This window comes from Aulonocara stuartgranti, assembly GCF_965226115.1.
Source record: "Aulonocara stuartgranti genome assembly, chromosome: 8".
Lineage (NCBI taxonomy): Eukaryota > Metazoa > Chordata > Actinopteri > Cichliformes > Cichlidae > Aulonocara > Aulonocara stuartgranti.
This window is the reverse complement of record NC_138959.1, coordinates 13,869,955-13,885,999: the sequence shown is the minus strand read 5'-3', so window position 1 is coordinate 13,885,999 and position 16,045 is coordinate 13,869,955. Positions and strand designations below refer to the sequence as shown.

At 40.5% G+C, this 16,045-nt stretch overlaps 1 protein-coding gene across 1 annotated transcript; it reads right to left on the bottom strand.

The window, feature by feature from the left end:
- Window positions 1–7,921: 7,921 nt before the first annotated feature.
- On the bottom strand, window positions 7,922–10,579 carry adrb1 (adrenoceptor beta 1). The gene has a single exon (XM_082545274.1). The coding sequence runs from the start codon at window positions 10,005–10,007 to the stop codon at window positions 8,814–8,816; it is 1,194 nt and encodes a 397-aa protein (XP_082401400.1). The 5' UTR covers window positions 10,008–10,579; the 3' UTR covers window positions 7,922–8,813.
- Between the last annotated feature and the right edge of the window lie 5,466 nt (window positions 10,580–16,045).

The window sequence follows — 16,045 nt, the reverse complement described above, 5'->3', positions numbered from 1 at the left end:
CCTCATAACGACCATCATTACATTCCACTTATTCTCTTTTAACTTAAGTGTTATGTAATTCTGTGCACAAAAATAACCCTTTAATTGGGAATATTCATGTATCCGTCTGGTCCGTCCTATCTGTAATGCTTTGATTATATGCCACTCTACGCTCTGCCTCTTCAGATGCTTTGTCTCGGCCTCTAACATGGAAATTTAGACAATTAATGTTCTCCAGAGCGGCGGTGCATTAACAGCCTAAATTTTTGTCTTGTTCGTTGAGATTTGTGTTTGATGAAAAGGTGCAGAGCTGCAGGTTTTGGCCGTTTGGACAACTATTCATGGTTTCACATTAAACCAGAGCTACATGTGGACGTGTCTGGACTTTGTCTTGTGTATGTGGGGCCAGACGAGATACAGTCAAAGCCTTGGGGGGAGTAATAACTGCAGGGAGTCAGCAAGAAAGGTAGCGATAAACCTTGAGTGTGATGAAGGCTTTTTAAACGGCCCGGAGTGTAGTTTCAGTGCTAGGGAGCGGTGCAGGGAAACCAAGCAGAAACTCTAGCTTTATTAAAGAAACTCTAGCATTAAAGGAAAAGATGCCCTGAGAAAGCCTGAACCTGTGATTCCCACTTGATTTGTGACCCTGCTGGAAAACGCTGGAACTCATCTGTAACAAAACAATACTCTACCATGCACACTTTTCAATGTGGTTAAGTAACCATAATTTATTAGCAATTTATTAACACTTTTGCTCTGCATGTTTGATCACTCATCTAAATGAGAAGTTCAGATAAACAAGAGACGAGCTGAGTAGGACTGGGAGGAATTGCTGGTGGGACACAGTGACCTTCACTGCGAGGGGTTAAAAACCCCAAAGTCACAAAAGGGCACTTTTCCCCTTTTAGACTCAGCTTGGTCTCTCGGGAGCTTTGAACGCTCTGTGAAGCCACTCATCATGGGAGTGCAAGTCCACCTCTCGAAATACAACGCTGTTGTGAAGGACCAATCCATCTGACCATGAGTGATTCATTATATAAGAAAGGGACTTGGAAGGATTAGAAGGTGCCAAAAAATAAACATCTCCATATAAAATACCTTGCGGCGCTGACATTTTATATGTGCGGGAAGATGTGGACTTGGTAATAACACTTGCTTCCATCATTGTAGTCGCTGGAAAGAGGAGTTTAAGGTTGGTAACCTAAATATTTTGACACTTTCAGATGACATCACTCCGTTTTATTATGAAACTGGAGCCAGCAGTTCATCACAAGCCTAGAAACAAGGAAAACTGCTAGATTATTTTTGTCCACTACATGCAGTACTGCAAAACTGTTTTGAGTCACACTTGATTTCTTTACATTTTTTGAAGTAAGAAATAGGTACAGCAAGTAATTGAAACATATGCAAACATACATGAGGATGCTATCTACGTATAAGGCAATATCAAGCCTGAAAGTCAATATTTGGTATGACCACCTTCGTTCTTTAGGTAGTCTTCAGGAATAGTTAAAAGACATTTTAAAACTCCCCTTTGGATGTTGTCTGCCTTTTTTTTTTCCCTGTTCTCTGTCACGATGATCCCACACGGCTTCAATGATGTGCAGGTCTGGGCTCTAGGGACACCAATCCATGACTGATGGTGTTCCACTGTGTGCTTTTCTATCCAGGTATGTATTTACCTTAATGGCAGTGTGTTTGAGATCACTTTATAGATGTTATTGCATAGTAGAGCAAAATATGATGGTACTTTTCTTTGTTCTGTTCCCCACCAACAGCACTTTAGCCCTACTCAGCCCTAAGCTATGACAGAGCTTCCTCCATGTCTAAAGCCATTACAGATGACTGTTCTTCTGCTCTAGATGGCTTTTCATCCTTCACTTGTCCAGTTTCCTCAGTTTTTTTAAGGACACACTGCACAGCGGGCTGAGATTTGCTAAATTTCCAACTAATAGCGCTTTTGAAATCTCATTGTTCATGCAAAAAAATCCAATTTAAATCTGCCAAACTGTGTGAACGTTCACATTTTTCATAGATTCAACTAAAGAAATGTGAACAAATTATGTGTTTTTGTGAATTCTGCCTAAAGGTATAATTTAAACGTTGTTCTTTGATTAGTCATCTGTTATGTGTAGACACAACGCTGCCGCCTATCTTGAATTAAGAGCCTTTTTTATACTTGAATGTAAGTGTTAATTGGTTTAACAAATGAAAAACAAAAAGAAAACTTTGAAAGGCTTTTGGGAAGAACTATTGCTGAAGATTCCTTTCAAAATTACAAGAAAGTCTTGCTTTTGGAAGCAAAATGTTATTGCCTAATAGAGTAAGCCTGCATGGGTGGAGATGGTTTCTGCTACCTTTGAAGAGAGGCACCTGCTTCCCAGTTGCATCTTATCATAATAACATCTTGTGATCTAACCTTAGTGTCCAAATATTCTTTTAATCATGATCTTTGTTGGTACTGAGTCTCATCCTGGACACTAAATCTCAAGCAGTCAGACAATGACTCATCAGCTTCTTGGGATTCGAATGTAGGATTTAGAAAAAGGTCAAGACTGAGGCTGGCACGGCAAGGAGCGACTTGGGGAGAAAGTCGGAGAAGGCTTTAAAGAGCCGCAGTGCATCGATGCTTGATATGTTACTCATTTCATGAGAGAAAGAATAAAAATGGAGGAAATGAAGATGAGTACTGCACTGATCAGTGTGTTCATCTACGACTGTCAGATGGACTCTTAAAAGAAACATTTATGCTGATGTACCTTATCTACCCCAAGGCTGTTTGGATAGCTTATTAGTGCCAAGTTCTTTGATTTAAAAGCTGCACTGTTCCCGGACTTGTTTGTTTGGTATGTTTGTTTGTTTGGTATCAATCTGCCCTGAGCTTTGTTCTAAAAGGAACAAAATCAGCTTCACTGATGTTAATGTTCGATATGAAGACGAAATGTACCTCAGTCGTTCCTGTTCCTGTTGCAAATGTTCCAAAAAGCAGTTATGCTTTCATGAATGTACTACGCGTGGCTTATCATTTCCAAAGTAAGTCAGTTTGCATCACTAAAGTTGAGCATAAACGCTGACCATCGCTGACCACCTTCACCCAATCTTCATGCAAGCTACAATCGCAGCAAGCCGAAGCCCAGCAGATGGAGACCGCAACGTGCCAAGTTCACACGGGCAATCCAAACAGATGGACACATGAAGTGTAGCACCTGCTTTTGGCAACGCACCTCAACACGTACAGCTTGAGTTAGAGTGGAAAAAAGTCACAGGGGATTTCAATCTTACAGGGTTGAGAGGTTTTGATTAGCCAATAGAAGTCGAATTTTGATCATCAGAGAGACATGTGCCAGCTACAGGGTCTGTATGAGTTCACTTTGAAATGGTTTACATTCATAAAAAAAGATAAGCTTTTTTTTTTATCTTTGTGGAGCACTTTTTATGATCCTGTTGCATAAATTTAGCATATCTGTTGTTTGGGTTTGATAAGACTGTAATAATCAGCAATCAGCAATAATTATCTCCAGGTGCTGACATTTGTAGCTTTCAGCAATTTGCGCTTTTGTTTTTCTCGCTCAAAGATTGTAACAGCCTCCCCTGGAACACCACCCGCTGAAGAAAATGAGTATTTGCATTAGCATTTTACAGAAACTGTGTTTCTAATCATGTTTCTGTTGGATCTATTTATTATTTAGAGGATGCTTAGTGAAAAACATCATGAAGAAAATGTATGTCAGCAGAGATTAATCAAGATTCACAAAGATTGCTCTAATTGTTGCAGGGGTTTTTTTGTTTGTTTTTTTTAATCTACTTGATGATTTTGATATTTCTCTCGGTCTTTAATCAAGAGCAGAAGGCTGTAGGAGGTGGTTGGCATTGACAATATTCATAATCTGGACAAGAATCCATGCAATAACTGGATGAAGCTTCGCATCTGTTGGCCGAGAGGATCTGAAAGCACTCCAGACACTCCCTTGAAGTTTCAGCGCAGCGTTGATGAAGTGCTTTTGAAGGTCATGAAAAATGTTCTTACAAAATATCACCATATTTCAGAGACTATAAATAAACAAAAGGTTTAAGAACAGTCAAAGGAAATGAAGTTAAGTAAATATTTTCTGCACCTATGAAACAGGAAAAATCCAGCAAAGACCTGACGCAGCACCTGAGATGAGCGTTTGGCCTTTTTAGTTGATTTGTCTACTGGTCACTGAAGATTTATCAGAAATGGTCTCACTGGTAGCTGGCTGTGAAGAAGCCATTCTTAAGGAAGGGAAACAGAAAAAAGGCTGAGGTATGCCAAACTGCTCCAGAACTGGGTTGAAAAATAAGTGGAAAATTTGACCTTTTATGGTTACACTGTTGTCCCTATGTAAGGGGAGGTTCAAATGTTGTACCAAACATTGACTTTCAATCTTGTTACTGCTTTTTTCTCATACACTGTAATTCCATTCCTGTTTACACATCTGTTAATAGATTGTTGCAGCTATTTTACATTTTTCCTACTAAAAAATTAAAACGTTTTGAGTGGCTCAAGGCTTTTGCACAGTTCTAAAAGTCTATAACCTGCCCAGTGCACGCATTCTGTTTAATAATGTACCAGACTGTTGATTGTTGATCTCTAATTTGCTTGGACCTTACTATTGACCTCCTCGAATAAGAGCAATTTCAGTATTTGGAAGCAATTTCAGAACTTTTATCAAGCTATCATGAAACAATGGGAGAACAGATCTGACCGTTAAACTGATTGGCAATCAAGTGTCCAATGACTTTAGAGCATCTAAAAATGTGGGACTGTGTATAAAAATGGCTGTAATTGCTAAACAGTTGGTGCAATACTTGTTAAACCCCTCGAATTGAAGCTGAAAATCTGTATTTTAATTGCATATTGATTGTTTGATTTAAAATTCACTGTTTTGATGTACAGAAGCAAAGATGCAAAAAAAAAAAAAAAAAAAATGTGTGATTGTCCAGAAATGTATGAACCTAACTGTGGTCACTTTCTAGTCAAAACATGATAGGAGTTATTATTCTTGCTTGGGCTGTGTTAGGTCTGGATCCCGGATGAGCCCCCAAATGTGTTACATCCTCTAAATTAAAAACTCATGGAAACCAAGTTTAACAACACAAAATAATGACTCAAAAAGCAACAAACACAACATAAAATAAAGCAAAAAACCCACCATCAACCAAGCATCCAGTGGGCTGCTGGATTAAAGCCCCAAAACTAATTAACAAGTGACAAACTTGAAAACTGAGGCCTATAAGTTAAGAGTTGATCATAAAAAAGTGAAAGAAAAAATTCTAGAATTAAGTATGCTGATAAATGGTGGAGGAGAAACAGCTTGTTCCAACATGTACATGAGCCTCAGCACCTAATCAGGACAATTAGGACAACCAAAACAAATAATTAATTACCAGAGGGAGAATTTACTGAAACATGGGGGTGTACGTAACAGTAAAAGATCTAAACATCTGTTTTTGAAGCTTATCATAAAACCTGGAAACAATGACTATGTCCAAAGGTCAGAAATTGTGGCTGCTGAAGTCTCTGCCATTCCAACAGCCAACAAATGTAACTCCTCCATCCTTTTTTTTTTTTTAAAAGGTTTTTACCCTTATTTTATATGAGGTTTTAACTGTTGCAATGTATTTGCTGCAAAGATGAGTCTTTATTTAACACTATTTAACCTACAGCAAGAAAGAAAGTTATTTACTAAAGTATTGAGTACTGCCTTCCTTACACCCATCTTCAGCACCCAGTGATCTTGCAGCGGTAACAAAGGAGTGTTTAGGTGTTGCACAGAGATGTGGATTGTAGGGATATAGGAATTTTATGAGGGACATTATTCAGTTCCTTGTAAATGGTCTCAGATTCCACAAATTATGTACAAGATGTAATGAAGCACAATTCAATTAGGAGTGTTTACTAATACAACCCCGTGTTTAACCCTGATCTTTGCCTATCACAGTTAAATATATTACACTCCAGCCTGGACTGTAAATTACCACAGAGACATGTGGGTGAAACACCAAGGGTAAATCACTGGCGAACATATTTCTGAATGTAAACACCATATGGAGTTATAACCTCTGCTCGCACAGAGGTCATGTTGGTATCGCTTTATCTACTTCGACTTGGAGCAGCCAAAATGTCTGCTGATACACATGCAATTTGAAACAATTACTCTTAAAACCACTGATTAGCTCCTCCATATGTGAGCCCACAGCTAATCTGCCCAAACGCAAACTTCCTGCCAAACAAACAAATGCTTAATAATGAAGCAGGTCTTTGCCAGGAGGCCATCACTGACGCTGGCTGCACTGATGTTCTTATTCGTTTTTCTGAAAGCTGGGTCTCATTCACACTCATTAGTTCACCCAATCATATCTAAACATTGTTCATTAGCCAGAACAGCTGAGCTCAGTTCCATTCAGTTTTTCCGGCCTAATTGAAATGTACAGCTCTGGCTTTTTGGGAGAGCATCATTAGCACAACACGTCATGCTAATGCATTTTAAAGACGTCCAGCTTAAGGGCTGATTAATATTCCCCAGAAAGAACTGCAAATCTCTCCTGTAAGAGCCACTTCAGAACACCAGCTGCCGTGGTGTTTACTCAAATATTTTCTATAGGCTTTCAGAGTATCGCTCGAGGAAAATGGAATCATCAAACAGCATGTTGGAGAGGTGGTTAACCTGAGTGAGAGTGGATGCGGGTGAGAGCTTAAAACATTTGGGGACATCAAAGCAAGACATAAAATCCCAACCTTTACTTATGTTTTAAAGTGTCACCACATAAATTTTACCACTAAAGCTCAGCTTGCCCATCCTGGGGAGAGCTTCTCTGCCTGTGTAAATAGCTGTGTAATGCCTCTTTTTCTGTAGCTTTTCAAGGTCTGAAAAAAAGGGAACCTTGCTGTTACAGTCATCACTATTTTCTTGGCTTGGCTTTGAAACTCTGCGTTTTTACCAGTTAAGCTGCATATGTTGGATCGCTTTTTTGACCATCCTTTCTAAAAATCTATCTCTGATGAACCTCCAGGCCCCCACCCACCCACACATCGTTGTTTTTGTTTTTAAAACAAAACAAAACAAAAAGGCTTGTATGCAAACCACAAATGAAGTGAAGACACAAAATGGCAGGGGCGGAAACGCATAAAACTCCCAACATCAAATTGGCATGTTTAGTAGTGCAATTGGATTAGAATATGATGTGGATTAGGAGAAACAGTGGGCTTTTTTCACAGACTGGAGCCATCTTTGTATCCCACAGCAGAGAAGGCCCTGGTTAAAAGGTTACATTTGTAAATGTATAAATAATAAAATGAATACAGGTGAAATCCATTTAGATGCTTTGGTTTCAGGATCCTGTTATTGTACATACAAGCTCAGGGTCACGGATTAGTTGGAAACTTGAATAGAGCAGAGCCACCTTTAAGCACACTAACACCTGTGCTTTTCCAGTTAGTCAGAGCGTGTGCCGTAAAGTGGGCTCACCTCACCCCCGTGCGCAATTGTTTCCTCTGACAGCTGTGAACTGAGCTTACAATATCGATACACCCACGAGTGGACTTTAATGAAGCATGCAAACAAACCCCTATTTATCCCTGCAACATTAAAGCGCACAAGAAGCATTGTTCAAGAGTCGGATTTCGTGGCTCCCTTCTCCACGGTGGCCAATCAGATTCCTCTTCCTCCCAGCAGCACAACAGCATCTGACATCACGCCAATTCACAAATCCTGCAAAGCGCCGTTTACCTCTCGGTGCCACGCTGTTTAATCACAAAATGCTGCTCTTATTAGTCTCTTAGTACATTGTGAACGAACCGAGGTTGCCGAATGTGATTACATTTCAATCACTTCTCCTCTAGCATTTCAGAATTTCTGCAGCTCCCTGTGGAGTCAAACCTTCCCACAGTAATAATAATAATAACAAGACGAAAAATGGGTTAAACAGCAATAAACAGTAAAACTTTCTTTTATTTTCACAGACATTATAACACACCACCTCACAACAGCATGTAAAGCCAAAGACAAAGGGAGAGGCTCAAATTCCTCTTGGGCACTAAACAGCACATTATGTACAACGGGCATTAGAATCAGCCTCACAATTACTCGTTTAGTTGTAAAAGACAGCGCGGAATAAATAGGCTATTTTACACCAATGTTTAATATAAACAAATACCTGTCGTACAAATTGCACTTGCCGATGGCTGTGAGGTAAAATACTTCGTGAGCTCTACATGACTGCGATACAGTCACTCCGACAAATGCCTTGATCTTATCCAGTGCCTTTAAATAACAGTTCATTGTAGTGCGCCTGAGCGGTGATGAGCGAATTTTTACGCAGGAACCTGGAGCGAGGATCGGACTCTCACTTCCCCATTATAACGCATAAATGCAGAAATCAACTGTTTATCGAACAAAATCAGAACTGAAAAGTTGATATTTATATCAGGCATCAATCACAGGAGTGCGACTCCGCTCTTTGGCTGATGCACAGATTTACTGGATTTCAAATTCGGCACCTGACAGGTTTTTAATCACAGAAGCTTTACAGCCACTTCATTTTAGGGTTGATGAGCTATAATTTTGGCAAATTTCATTTTCTCTTTTACACTAAACTCTCTCTCTGAGCCAAAGGAGATAATGGGAAAATATTTATCCTGATGCTTTAAAATGGCTTTCAAACACGTTTCTAGCATTTTCGCCTGTTGTTTGAACTCAAATGATCCTGTTTGTTGTTGCAAAGGTCCCCGTTGAAATGATTAAATATGGCTCTTACGCACTCCGTCTCCAAAAAGAAACTCGCCTATTTTGTCATTATCCCCCCCTCCCCTATCACAGCTGTGATTCGGAGTGAGACAACTTTCCGGTCCCCAGGCTACTATCACTGTTGTCCAAGCCGGCGCAGTCTGACCACATCCCCAACGTTCCGGGCTCCAGAGAGGAGACGAACCCGCCGGAGCATCGGGACAGGTCGCAGGAGCTAATGTGTAGCCTGCGGTCGGCTTGCCTCGGGCAGCACAGCAGCCTCTTAAAAGCCTTCCTGAAATCTGGGCTTCGGCAGTAAATTATGGGGTTAAACGCAGAGTTCACGTACCCCAGCCAGTTCAGAAACACGAAAAGGTCCTTGTCCACCACCTCTGCGCAAAAAACCCTCACGACGTTCACTATGAAAAAGGGCAGCCAGCACAGAGTGAACGTTCCCATGATGATGCCAAGCGTTTTGAGCGCTTTCTGCTCCCTGAGTGCCAGGATCTTAGACGGCCTCTTCTTGCACTTGGAGGTCAGTCCGGTTAAGGTGTTGTGAAACCTGCCCTCGCACTTGTCGATCTTTCTCAGCTGCTTTTTCGCCTCTCTGTACACGCGGGCGTAAACAAATATCATGACCAGGAGAGGAATGTAAAAAGATATGATGGATGAGGAGATGGCGTATGCTCTGTTTGTGACAAAGTCGCAACATTCGGGGTCCTCGTAACAGTCTGTGTCCACGCTGTCCCGAGACCAGTGCATCAGGATGGGCAAGAAGGAGACCAGCGCAGAGATCGCCCACACCACACACACCACCGCTTTGGCCCGGGCTTTGGTTAACAAGCTTTGGTAGCGGAAAGGTGATGTGATAGCCACATACCTGTCTATGGCGATAACGCACAGGGTCTCGATGCTGGCGGTGACGCAGAGAACGTCCACCGAGATCCAGAACTCACAGAAAAAGGTGCCATACAGCCACGAACCGCGCACCGCGAGCGCCGCGCCAAATGGCACAACCAGGAGCCCCATGATGAGGTCCGCGCTCGCCAGCGACACGATGAACACGTTGGTGAGAGTCTGCAGCCTCTGCGTCCTGGCGATGGCCACCATGACCAGGATATTTCCGAACACGATGGACAGGACGATCAAAGCCATAACCACGCTCATGCCCGCCATCCACTGCTCGGACGCGGCTGCAGCGGAGCCCGGTGAGTCGGACGTCTCGCTCCCTGTGCCATTCTGGAAGTTCACTGGCGAGGACGCGCCACCACCGTCCCCCATGACGGGCTGCTGGGCTGTGAGTGGAACCAGGTCGAGATCATCAAGGCAGCACTAACAACGCCTTCACAGTCTATAGCTCTACTCCCACTGCGCGCCAACTCCATCTGGAGCGCCTCTCAAGTCCTCAGCCTGAGTTGGCTGCTGTAGCGGCCGGGACAGCAAAGCGCGCGGTGACATCATTGCTCCTCACGACCAATCAGGCAGCTCAGCGGGCAAACGATCCCAGCGGTGAAGTTGTGGAAGCAAACAAACACCTGAACCTTAAAATTTCAGTCAGTCTCTTTTTGGTGTCTTCACCAGTTAACGCGCATGGACGAATAAACCAAACTTTTATTAAGCAGGAGAAGCAGATGGTCACTCCCCAAACTGTCCATAACTATCATCGGTCCAAAAATCTTGTCGGTTATGGAAACACGATTAACCAAATATGGAAGTCCAGCAGGACATGAACTACAGGGATTTCGCTGTTTTCATCACTGGCGAACCACAAACAAAATTTGTTTTTCCACTTGTCCGTTTTATATTTTTATCGCTAAGAATACATTCCGTGGGCATGAGGTCAGGCCCAACAACGGATCTATGGTCCTTCCTTCACAGCAGCTGTATTATGGTAAACTTCTTATCTCCAATCGCAAGTACAGAAGGCTATAAAGCAGGGGTTGACTCACAGCTATTCAGTCCACGCATCACTGCAGAGATAAACATTCCAGGTCAGTTCCAGGTCATTAAAAATGATTTTTCTGACCTACACCTGAACCAGGTTTTAAATTATGGCCGAGATGGAAGAAAGACAAGCCTAGTAGTGAGCTTAGTTAAAAAAAAAAGAAGGAAAAGAAAGAAAAAGAAAAGAAAAGAAGGCGTTCAAGATAAAGAAACAACAACAAAACAATGAAAGGAAGGTAGATTAAAGGATTTTCTTATGTAACGATGCCATTTTTTTTATTCAACAGACTTGGAAAGAAACAATTCATACTTTGGATGAATATTGTTTCATCTTTTAACTCTATTCATAAATTAATCAAAAATCATTTCAGGAACACTGTCAACTTACTGTCAACACGCAAGACTTGCTAAAAAACACTGGACTGATGGGGCTCTCCATTGCCTCTTACTTTATGGCCTGCTCTCTGAGGCCATAAACTGTTTATTTATATGCAAGTGAGTTTCCAGTATGGAGACATTACAACCTAAATAATTTAGTATTTGAGCAAACTGGCAGGAGTAAGGCTGTTTGTTCAACTCATTGTTGGTGCCCACTTTCAAATCTGACCACTACTGTAGGCCAACAAAAGTCTATCAGAGGGGCATTAATCAAATCAAATCAAATCACTTTTTATTGTCACATCACATGTGCAGGCACACTGGCACAGCACATGCGAGTGAAATTCTTGTGTGCGAGCCCCACAAGCAACAGAGATGTGCAAACACAACAACACAAACGAGCAAAATACAAGAATGGCCAACCTGAAACTAATAAATATATGTACAATATATAATAGTGTATGCATTTCTGGATGTGTATACTAAATATTTTCCTACGTGTGTGTGTGTGTGTGTGTGTGTGTGTGTGTGTGTGTGTGTGTGTGTGTATACACATTTTTACAAATTAAATAGTAAAAAAATAAAATAAAATAATAATAATAATAATAATAATAATAAAATATATAAAATATACAGAGTTGAATATGTGCAAAACAAGTGGCATTTATATACAGTGTGGAGTGCATAAACAGAATATCAACTGAAAGTTTGGGGCCTAAAAAATACATTTTATTAACGTTAGTGTGGGAAATAAAATATATAGTTTCTTTATGGTTTTTGGTTAAAATGAATAAATAAATAAACTCCATTTATCTTCTTTCCACCTCTGTGGTGGCAGAAATTTCCAAGAGCTTGAAATCAAACCCTATAAAACAAAAACATGTGCATTAACAGGAGTGGGAAGACTTTTTTTTCCTATTAGTGCTTTTAAAAAAATCTATGGTCTGTTTTTAAATAGAAGAAATTCCTTTTCTGAAGCTTTCATCACAGGACAATGACGGTTAAAGGCTTAAAACGATTCCCTGACTTTGCTGATGCATCGGCTCCTCTTCTCGGCCGCATTTAAAGCGTTTACACCTCTTCGGCATAATTCAGATGTTCAGCAGCTCGTTTACTTTCATAAAAACTTGCTCATGGAAATGCTCTTGACCACTCAACAGCAGCTACCTCCCACATAATCTTTGTGCAAGCTTTGAATGTCGGAATGAAGAGAAGTGCTGCTGGTTAAGCTTTGGTTGATCTCATATGTTGACACCAGCGCGGAGTCAAAGGTCAAAGTTGATTTCATTATTTGAAGTGATGGTTTTCCCCGTTTATGGATCGGGTTCGAGAGTCTCTGCAGAGGCAGACAAAGCGATGTGTTCGAGTGAAGCTGCAGAGCGTTTTGTTAGCGGTTCTGCTCATCAGAAAACCTGCGTTTCAAGCAAACGTTCCTCACACGCCGCAGCCTGGAAATACGGCAATGATATTTTATCTCTTACAGTGATATGATCTTAATGGAGCCCACTCAGCCACAGTGAATGGTGAATAAATGTTTCTGCAGGAAAAAAAAAAGAAACTGGAGAAACTGAAATTTTCTCCTTCACCTGGCCCCAAAACACCCCGCCAATATTAAATGAGCCATTTTATTTTGAAATTACCTTTTACGTGCAGTTAATTCAATAACAATAAACCAGTGTCAGTTTCACAAATCCTGTGAGTGTCATAAGAGGCACATGGCTCTCAAGCCCCTGAGAAAGCTTTTTAAAAGCCCTTTTTGTGCTGGTGAAAGGAGCTGTGTGCTGGTGAAGCTCTTATCTGATCACTCACATTCAAACTCCTTACTTGGGGGGTGATCTTGCAGTTATATTAATATTCATTTTAATGTGTTATAGCACCACAAGTGAGAGAAGAGGTGGCAGCTTCGATGACCCGAGCGCCTTACCCGACTGGGTATTTTATCCATGTACTGTGTTGATGTTTTCAGTTTACCCAAATGTTAACTGAGGCTCTGTGTGTGTGTGTGTGTGTGTGAGTGTGTGAGTGGTACAGGGTTAATTGTGCTGCCAGAATGACAGTGAGGAAAGCAGCTGATGGGACAGAGGGATAAAACAGCAGGAAAAGACTCAGAGTGAGTCAGGAGGCCAATAATAGCTCCCCGTCTTAAGCGACCATGTCGTTGTAATGTTTATCTTTGCATATTAAAAGTATCTGGTTAAAGACAGATTCATTTGCTTTTATTTCTGATTTATCCTCAGGTCTGAGACGCAAGAGCTCTTTTTTGTGGCGGTTCTAACTTGTGGAGTTTATCTTCGTGTTAAAAAAATACACATAAAAGAATCACAAGATGACCGTCCACATCGCTGCTACCCACAACACATTCCACCTCAAGTCTGGGATTTTGTAAAACACTAATATTACTCCCCTGGGACAGTTCTGAAAAGACCTTTGAAGCTTTCCAGAGAAAGGACCATTTTTAAATAGCATTTTGCAGCTCATCCCATGCCCAGAGTGCATAAAACAAGAAAGTGCTTTCACAAAGCCCTGAGTGCACCCCGGGGACAAAAGAATTTTCAAGTTGTAGATCTGGAGCTAGGCTCCTGGCATGATAGGATAAAAGGATGGAGATAAAAGCGGGCAGCTTACCTATCAATGTCTTTTTCAATAAACTGTAATTTTTGCTCCTCTGGCAGAGCGAGCAGCAACCTAAAGATTCCTTTAAAATGCAATGGAGCTCCCAATAATGTCACATATTCCAGTAAATGCAATAAAGTTTTCACTTGGTTTGATAAAAACATGTAATAATCTGACAAAAAGGGGAAGAAAAATCAAATGGCTCTTTGTTTTCAAACTGATTGAAAAGAAAAAGTAATTTCAAAACTAATTCTGACAGATGATGGAACAAACCTGTTAAAATAAATGTGCTCATTTTGAATTTGTTGCCAGAAACACCTTTGAAAATAGTTGAGTTTTGATCTTCCTTGCAACTGTGTTGCATCACGTCTTATTTTCTTACCAACAATCTGTACTCTGGACTTCAGACAGGCCAGTTTGGTACAAAGAATTTTTTTTTATTACCACGCCATTTATTGGAATATGTGCAGAACGTGGTGTGACATTGTCCTGCTGAAATTGGCATCCAAGCATCCAATGGCTGGATTCATATGTTGCTCCAACACCTAGATTTTGATTCAGCATTAATGGTGCCTTCATAGATTTGGATTTCAGTCACTAGTGCAGGAACTGAAAACTATTTTAAATTCTGTGTTTCGCACCGGTCCACCTTATATGAGGCCTGGAAAAGAAGAAGTGTTTCTGGATCTTGGCACAGTATTGTGCAAAAGAAAAGAACCAACTATGTCCAGAAGAACAGAATCAGCGTTCTGGGATTTCCTTTCCTGGATGATTATATGTTGCTAGGAAAATGGGGGGAAAAGGGAAATAGGTGCAACGATTTATTGAAACATGTGCAAACATAAATGGACAATACAGTAAAATTGTAATTAGAGTTACATATCATAGATAAGAAAATGTAGAATCTGCCCTTTACATTAAATAAGTACATTAGGTCAATTGCTGTCAATAGGAAATGAGCACACCCATATATCCATGATGAGCGGTTATTGTGGGTGTATCAACCATTATACCAGAATAGATTTTAGATTAGACACCAGCAGAAGATGATAAGCACTGCAGAACATGGCCAATGTTAGAGGCAAAAAAGCAAATGCCATCAAATTTTCTTTCTCAGGAAATTAGAAAGTAGAAACCTCGCCCAGATATTATCTGAGCTGCAGCAATGAGCTGCAGGAAATTTTGCTATATTTGTATTTTTAAGTGGAGATATTTGTATTTATTACAGGTATTTTGTTACATTTTGAGTCTGTAATAACTGGCAATGAGTGTTGCATTTAAATCTAGACTTTGACCAGTCAGCAGTGGTTTTAACCTTGGAACTGTCCCGTGGACGCCATTTCTGCCTCTTTCTTATTGTTGAATCATGAACTCTGACCTTAACTGAAGCAAGTGAGGCCTGTATCTCTTTAGATGTTGTTCTGGGTTCTCTTGTGACCTGGATGAGTCGTCGATGCGCTCTACGAGTAGGTTCACCTCTGTTCCAGGTTTTCTCCATGTGTGGATAACAGCTCTCACTGTGGTTCACTGGAGTCCCAAAGTGTTAGAAATGGCTTCATAACCCTTTCCAGACTGATAGAAGTCACTGACTTTGTTTCTCCGCTGTTGCTTTTTGAGATCTTTCAGCTTACTTCACTTGGTTTCTGTTTAATTCATGCTTTCACAAGGGAAGACGATTAGTTTTCACTAGCTTTTATTTCTTAAATAAATGAAATTATCATGTAAAAGCTGTATTTTGTATTTACTCTGGTTATCTTTGTCTTACATTAAACTTAAAAAAACGTGACAAATATGCAAAAAAGAGAAACAGAAAGTAGGAAGGGGCAAATACCTTTTTTCACAGCACTCAGGGTTCAAAGTTATCAAGATTGACTCCAAGCCCATATATTTTACTGCATTCAGTTACTGCAGTTGCATTTTTGTTGCATGCGAAAGCATTTACACAAAATTAAACTGAGCTTGAACCACTCCAATAATTCTTGTTCCAGGACTCGTTAATTGACTAGGAAATACACACAAAACTGTTTTTCTGTAACTTCATTGTAAACACGAGAGACTGCTTCTGTAAGCTGTCTGTTTATAACTATGTTAATGACCAAAACTAGAGTAAAAAAAAAAGAAAGATGGCTCTTTCTTTGTAACAGGAATGAGAAAAATGAAAGATATTAACTATGCGTCAAACAGGAGGTCTGCGTATGAGGCCAGCTCAGAAATAAACTGGCATTTTTACATTTTTATGTAACGAGTGTGCTCATTAGTGATGCTTTTGATAGCATCTCATATAAAAGAGCTTCAGCACCAGCTTATTAATGTATTGGTTGGAATTACGCAAAACAAACTGATTCTCAAATACCAGGAAATGAAAAGAACGGCACACAAACCAG